Here is a 7769-nt window from a genome sequence, read left to right as displayed (position 1 = left end):
ATTTTAAACAAAAATGTGGCTGCTCCCAAGTAAGGCCTATACCCAAGTGCCAAAGATATGATTTTTTTATAGTTCAATTAGTTGAGAAGTCTTGTGCCTCAAGCCCATGAGGACATGAACAAGCTTATGACCTTTGTCACTTGAGAGCCAAAGAAAAACCATACAATTCTTGTGATATAAATAAATCTTGTGATATTCAATCATCACTATCATAATTTTGTAGGAATGTAACAAAATTTGGTGGTATTCTAAAACTGTTGAGACTATCTAGCAATTTCACCCAAGATTATGACATTTTAGTATAATATATAATGTCACACCTATCTAGCAATTTCACCCAAACTGTTAAAACTTTTCTAAACTCCCATTCTTTCTTTTTTAGTGGTTAGTTAAACTTTTCTTTATCCCATCACATATAATTCCTTCTCTCTTATTGAAGGTTGTCCAGACATTGGTATACTTAGTCATCTTTTCTTTCAATTCTACATAGCTTCTCTATGATAGGCTAAAAGATCTTGCTAGTTTTTTTTTTTTTTTTTGCTTTTATCAATTTTTTTAGATAAGGAATCTTCATCTTCAATATCACTAGTTAATTAACAAAGACCATACTTTTGAATATGTTGTTGAAATCCAAAAGGAAGAAGGAGTAGATGTTAATGTATGAAGTGCTAGTATATCTTTGAGAGGAAAGGGATTTTGCTTTTTTATTGGGATAATCTATGAGAAGTTGTCTTCTGTTTTGAATGTTGATCGGTCATTCTTTATCTAGTTGCTCCAAAAATTATAGGTTGAACCAAATGAATAAGCATAAAGCTTGACCAGTCCACATAAGTGAGGCTTCTATTTGCCAAAAGATGAGGAGTATTAATTGTTAACATTGTCTGAAAATAGTGAGAGCCTTTGAGCTTAGGATAGTAAGTATTGTCTTCAACTATCCTAAGAGCTAGTTCTCGGTTAATTTCAAACCACTGAGAGCCTTTTTGCCAGTCACCCATGTTGATTTCAAATTATTTTGTTTGTTATTAGAAGCATATTCCCCCAATGAGTCAGAAAAGTGTACAAAACCTATTAAAACATGCACACCTCACTGAAAAATGATACAATAAACAAACAATTTATAAAGACTAAGGATAAGATCATGAACAAAGCATGAGCCAGAAACCCAAGGATCAAGAGGGAATAAAGGATCATCAAGAAACAATATGGAGTTGCTTCCATTTCAAGAAGATTGATTTCTTCTTTCTTTGGCTTTGTTCATCTAATATCAATAATATTAGGATCCATAATCAATTTCCATTCAATCATATAGTGTACTGAATAAAAACTAACCCGATAAAAGCCTAACATGTGTAGCCTTTCTTGACATGCCTTTCTTGAAAGCCTGACAGCTTGCGCGACTTTCAGTCAATGAAATTTGCGTTAGACCAATGAAATTTGAGTGAATGAAATGGGTGATTAAATTTGTGTCACTCATTTGCAGATCATGGTTAGGACTAGAGGATTAGGTCGTGCCTTAGGTCAAGTTACTGGCAGAGGTGTGGGCAGAGGAGATCGTGATGATTCTGATGATGCTCCGCAGCGTTGACGGCCTACTGCATCCGCACGGAGGCAGCGAGTCGCTGTGATTGCGGATCACATCGATGAGCCAGTCATCCCTACGGATGTTCAGGATGACCTGATGGAGGCACCAGCTGCTGTGGAGGACATTCTTGCGGACATTCCTGCGGGCGCAGGCGCAGAGGCGGCTGAGGATCAGCCTCAGGGATTTCCGGGTGGTTCGAGCGACCCATCTGTGTTGACAGCGTATGCGGATCACGTTGCTTGCAGCGTTTGGACGGGAGAGGTATTTATACTATTTATTTTTAGTTACTTGTAAATTATAATTTATGATTGAAATTAGTTTTCCTTTAAATGATAATTTTAACGAATTTTGCGTTCCTTTATACTTCAATTCAAGAGCGTCCTGAATTGAAGTTATCCTCTCATGGATGGAAGGTCCACAGTTTAGGCAGGCATGTCCCTGCCATTGAGGGACTTATTGCTGGTACAGGACTAAGTCCTCTGATCGCGTGTTCGGTAGACACCGGCGATCGGGGACTTTTGTCCGCGTTTGTGGAGCGGTGGCATCGGGAGACGTCTAGTTTCCATCTCCCGATGGGAGAGCTCACCATCACATTGGACGACGTCTCCTCTCTTCTCCATCTTCCCGTTATTGGCGACTTACACGCATTTGATCCCTTGCACGTGGACGATACAGTTCAGATGCTGGTGGACTTGTTGATGGTTGTGGATGCAATTGCCTTTGGTGTTTTGATGATGATCATGATGATATGATGCAATTGATGCAAATGGGCTTTTCAAGATTAAATTCAAGACAATACTTCAAGATTACAAGTCACAACATCAAAGGAAAATGGGTGCATTTTTTAAGAATGTTGGGTGCACCTAGCATCACTCGCTAAGCAAATGGTGAATGAAGCCCAATCTGAAATAAAAAATGCAAAGCCCAAACCCAAATTGATCAACTACTTGAGGAATAAGGAAAATGAGCTAACTTGAAGAAAAGACCCAAGAATAAATATGATTTGTCACTTGGGCCCAATATTTTCGTTTGCCTTTTTTTTATCAAATAATGGGCTGAAGTTTATTTTCTTTAATTTTAATTTTTATTGTAATTTTTAGTTAGGATTAATATTAGTGGTTGTTGATGTCATATCCTAATTTCGTCCGGGGAAAATTGTTTGTAGACATGTGGATTTTTGTCGGTCATGTTGAGCTGCTTAAAGCCAAATTGCCGCGTGATCAGTAAGATTTCGCGATGTTTCGAAAGAAAATAAGCCAAAAAACTCAAAATGGGGGTGAAGTGATCGATTTAGGGGAGTGGTACCTCAGAAATTGATGAATGAAAGCAGAACTTTGATATTAAAAATATTGGTAATTTCCAATTTGGGAGGATTGTCTTTCTTGGATTTTTCGTTAAGCCAACTCTCATCTTATCAAGAGGCCTTACTCTTGTGGCAATCAATTTTCTGTGACTTATCAATTCCTTTGAAATTGTGGCACCTTCTATCCTGTCCCGTTGATTCTCATCATTTAGTACTTAGAGCAAGGTATTCTGAGTTCCTGATTTTTCCTCACTGGTTGCATCAATCGGATGCAATTGTGCAAAATTAGTTTCACACATTCTAGATATGTGACTTTATCGATTCGTAGCATATTGATCTAGAACATTGTACAATTCTTATTGGTGTAAGTCATCAATGCATTGGTTCCTTTAATGCAAGTTGTGACCTCTTATTGGTTTTCGCCAACAAATTGATAATAGATGTAGTTATCATGGGCTACTTGCGTCAAAAATCAAACCTCGATTATGTGATTTTCATTCAGGTTCGTTCCATTTCACGTTAATTCTTGGGTATGTGCCAATGTGCCATTAATCTATTTCATTCATGTGCCTTAGTTGTGTCGGTTCCTTTTCTTTGTGTGCCATCTTTAATCCAATTTTGTGTGTGTCACTTTTCCTGCTAGTGCTTAATTGCTATTCACCTTGTTCCTTTAATTTGTTTACATCAATTGTTGATCATGTCTAAAACTGATTGGTTAATTCCTTTATTGGGTCCAATTGCATCTAAATTCTGAACATAATTGTGCATCTTTATTTCTTTAATCTGGTCAATTTTGTTTGCTTCAATTCTAGTCCAGTGGTTTGTGCGTGTCCAATTTTTGCATTGTGTTTCATGAGAGACTTTTCACAAAATTCTTTCTTTTTATCCAAAAAAAAAATAGTATGAGTGGGTTTAGGTGTTTTTTCAAATATTAAAAGCTTCAGTACTTATTAGCAATTAATAGGAGTGAAAGTAAACAATAAAAAAAATATTGGGGCAAAAGTTAAAAAAATTGAAAGAAGTCATATCTAAAAAATAAAATAGATAATTGCCCTATACAAAAAAAAAATCTTTCTATACTCGTACCTGTTTTTTTTTTTTTTTTTTGCTTTGCATACATCTTTACTCCATTTTGTCTCTATTGAATTAACTATATCTTATTGTTGAGTCTAATTTTGCATTTTTCTTTGTTCATCCTTGTCTGAGTTTTCTTTGTTTCTTCTTGAGTCTCATTTCATTCATTGTTTGTCACTTGGTTCTGGTCTATTTGTACGGATTGGAGGTTGACTTCTTTAAAGAAAACATAGAGGGTAAATTGAGTGGTAAAAGGCATGAGAGCACATTACACAAAAGCCTAATTGAGAGCAACAAACACAAGTGATACATATTTCTAAGAGTGTAAACACGTGAAAAAAATGGTGAGGTCCTATCACTTTTGTTTCTTTTTGCTTGAATTATGGCAGGTGCTGGTGATGGTAACCCTCCTCTTAGGGGAGACTACAGGTTACTAATTGATGCAATTACAACTCAAATGGAAAGGATGATGAGGGAGCACACAGAGGATTTATATAGGAGAATTGAACAATTAGAAAATCAAGAGAACCGCAATGATGATGGAGGTAGAAGGAGAAGGGTAAGAGATAATGGTGGTGGTGATGCTAGATAGGACAAAATTAAAGGAGTGAAGTTGAACATACCCCCTTTCCAAAGGAAAAGTGATATAGAAGCTTATTTGGAGTAGGAGATGAAGATTAAGTAACTGTTTGCATGTCACAACTATACAAAAGATAAGAAGATGAAGGTGGAAGCCATGGAGCTCACTGACTATGCTCTCATTTGGTGGGATAAATAACAAAAGGAAAGGGTGAGACTTGGAGAACCTTAGTGAATAGTTGAGATGAGATGAAGAGATTAATGAGAAGAAGACATGTTCCTTTTCATTATCATAGAGACCTTCACAACAAGCTTCAAAGACTTACACAAGGAAATAAGAGTATAGATGAGTATTACAAAGAGATGGAGGTGTCCTTGATTAGAGTCAATCCTAATGAAGACTAGGAGAAAAAGTGTCATGAGAAGAAGCTCCTCTAACTTTCATTCTTCAAGTTGCAAGGATAGAAATAAGAAGGAGGGGGTACTTCTTCAAGTAATTACAATGTTGCACCTCAAAGCACTCAAAAATTCAATGAGTCACTTAAAAGACAAGGAGTGGTGAAATAAAATGCTTTAAGTGTTTGGGGAGAGGTCACTTAGCTTCTCAATATCTAACTAAAAAGACTATGTTACTTAAGGAGGATGGAGAGATTATGAGTGATTTTTCTTCAGATTTTGTACCATCTAGTGATGAAGAAGAGCATGAAGAGGAAAAAGAAGCAGAAGGAGATTTGTTCATGGTTAGAAGGATGTTGGGCAGTCAAGCGGTGGAATTGGATGAGTGTCAAAGAGAAAATATTTTCCACACAAGGTGTATTATTTCAAGGAAGTGGTGTGTCTCCATGGACTACCAAGAAGCATTGCTTCCTAATCAAGACACCAAGTTACTTAGTCACTTTTGAAGAACTTTATGAGGTAAGCTTGGCACAAAGCTTCTTTTCTCTACTACATGCCATCCCCAAATTGATGCACAAAGTGAGGTAGTGAAAATAACTCTTTCCTCTCTACTTAGAGTTATGATTAAAAAGAATATAAAGACATGGGAAGAATGTTTACCACTTGTTGTGTTTTCTTATAATAGGGTTGTCTATAACACTACACAACACTCCCCATTTAAAATTTGTGTATGGATTCAACCCTTTAACCCCTCTTGATTTGTTGTCATTGCCTAACTATTCTCTTTTAAAGCATAAAGATGGTAGGGCTAAGGCTGAATATTTGAAAAAGTTGCATGAATAAGTGAAGGCTCAAATTGAGAGAAAAACTGAAAAAGTATGCAAAACATGCCAATAAAGGTCGAAAACAAGTTGTCTTTGAACCAGGGGATTGGGTTTGGATACAAATGAGGAAGGAAAGGTTTCTTGCACAAAGGACATCTAAGCTCCAACCTAGAGGAGGTGACCCATTCCAAGTGTTGTCCATAATTAATGATAATGCTTACATGATTGATTTACCAAGTGATTATGGTATGAGTAATACCTTCAATGTGTCTAATTTATCATCTTGTGTTGCAGGTGCAGATGGATTCAATTCGAGGTCAAATTCACTCAGAGAAGAAGGGGATAATGAGGACAACGTCAAGAGCATGGACCTTGAAGCAGAGCATGGATTTGATGGACCAATCACAAGAGCACGTGCTAAGGAAATGGTGAATGAAGCCCAATTTAAAATGGAAAATGTGAAGCCCCAACCCAAATTGGTCAATTGCTTGAGGAATAAGGAAAATGAGCTAACTTTAAGAAAAGACCCAAGAATAAGTCTGATTTGTCACTTGGGCCCAATATTTTTGTTTGCCTTTTTTATTATCAAATAATAGGCTAAAGTTAATTTTCTTTAATTTTAATTTTTATTACAATTTTTAGTCAAGAATAATATTAGTGGTTGTTGTTTTGCTTACAAATATTTAATAGCCACTAATTTGGAATAATTTCTACCATTAAGAGTTCAATTACTAGTAGGAACTCTTGGCATGCCTTAGGAAGAGTATATGTACCTCAAAAATTGATGAATGAAAGTAGAACTTTGATATTAAAAATATTGGTAATTTCCAATTTGAGAGGATTGTCTATCTAGGGTTCTTCATTGAGCCAACTTTGATCTTATCAAGAGGTCTTACTCTTGTGGTGATAAATTTTTTGTGTCTTAACAATTCCTTCAGAATTGTGATGCCTTTTGTCCTGTCTCATTGATTCTCATTAGTATTTAAGACCTTCATTTAATACTTTGTGTCTGAGATTCTCTATTATAGAAAACATTCTCCTAGGATTTGATATAGTCCTATGAAGAATAAATGAAGTACATAGTTTGAAAGTGTTTATCTTCATCAAAAGGCATGCTCTGTTAGTGCATACCTGCTATAATGGAAAAAGTGACTTTCCTGCTAAAGTTTAAGACATGTCAACCTATCAGCATGGACTCTGCATGAAGAAGGGACATGCATTAAATTCAAGCATGAAATGCTCCAATAGCCTCAAGACTTCAGATGAAGAACAAAGTGAAGAATCCATCCATTGGATACTTGAAGATGAAGACTATAAATGGAAGAAGCTTTGAAGATACAAAACACCTTGTAAACTAAGCTTTCAAAACACCTTGTCAACATTGAGAGAAAAGAATAAAGTGCTAAAAGATATATTTGTCGATGAGACGATCTTATATTAGTCATTGTGCAAACTTCCAACAAATCTTGTTGACTTGTTTAGAGCCAACGATGGCTTGGTAGGACAAAGAATATTGGGTTAAGTCATCCTTGGGCTTACATTTGTAAGGGCTAGAAGTGGCAGTGAACAATACTTGTAACTTTTTGATAAATTAGTGGAAACTTGGTGGGTTGCCAAGAACTATACGTAATCTCAGGGTAGAGATGAATTTGTTTTTAGTTCTTATATTTGTTAAGAAAGATATTTTTCCATCGTCTGATAGAGCTTTTTTTGCAAAAGATCTCTTATTTGTTTTCAGTAAAATCTGCACCAGACGATAAATGTGTTTTTGGTAGAAATGAAGTTAAAATTTTCTAAAAACACAATTCAACTATCCTTCTTGTGTTATTTGCTTCTACAATTTGGTATCAAAGCTCAACCTCTAAGGGTTGAACACTTAACGATGTTTAGAGGAAAAGATCCAAATGGCAGATAACCAACATTAGTTTATCATTGAGGAAGCATCTCTCACAAGGCCACTAGGCTTCACTGGAGAAGACTACCCCTACCAGAAGGGAAGAATAAAGATGTA

The 7769-nt window shown here is 36.0% G+C and overlaps 1 protein-coding gene across 2 annotated transcripts; it reads left to right on the top strand.

Annotated features, from left to right (window-relative positions):
* The first annotated feature begins 2857 nt into the window (after positions 1–2857).
* On the top strand, positions 2858–6589 carry LOC114416726. 2 transcript variants are annotated; one of them, XR_003667559.1, is made up of 3 exons: positions 2858–3387; positions 4349–5453; positions 6053–6589. XR_003667559.1 is itself a non-coding variant. In XM_028381706.1 (2 exons), the coding sequence occupies exons 1-2, from the start codon at positions 5881–5883 to the stop codon at positions 6349–6351; spliced, it is 354 nt and encodes a 117-aa protein (XP_028237507.1). In that variant the 5' UTR covers positions 5257–5880; the 3' UTR covers positions 6352–6589. The 2 variants fall into 2 exon arrangements, 1 of the variants encoding a protein (XP_028237507.1); XM_028381706.1 differs by lacking the exon at positions 2858–3387 and having other exon boundaries at positions 5257–5935.
* Positions 6590–7769: the final 1180 nt, after the last annotated feature.

Source organism: Glycine soja, chromosome 6, assembly GCF_004193775.1.
Source record: "Glycine soja cultivar W05 chromosome 6, ASM419377v2, whole genome shotgun sequence".
NCBI lineage: Eukaryota > Viridiplantae > Streptophyta > Magnoliopsida > Fabales > Fabaceae > Glycine > Glycine soja.
This window is presented reverse-complemented; position numbering and strand designations above follow the sequence as displayed.

Coding starts and splice junctions, on each gene's coding strand:
- LOC114416726 (XM_028381706.1), top strand. CDS start 5,881: ATGAGGAAGGAAAGGTTTCTTGCACAAAGGACATCTAAGCTCCAACCT. Junction 5,936..6,052: donor TAAGCTCCAACCTAGAGGAG/GTGACCCATTCC, acceptor CTTGTGTTGCAG/GTGCAGATGGATTCAATTCG.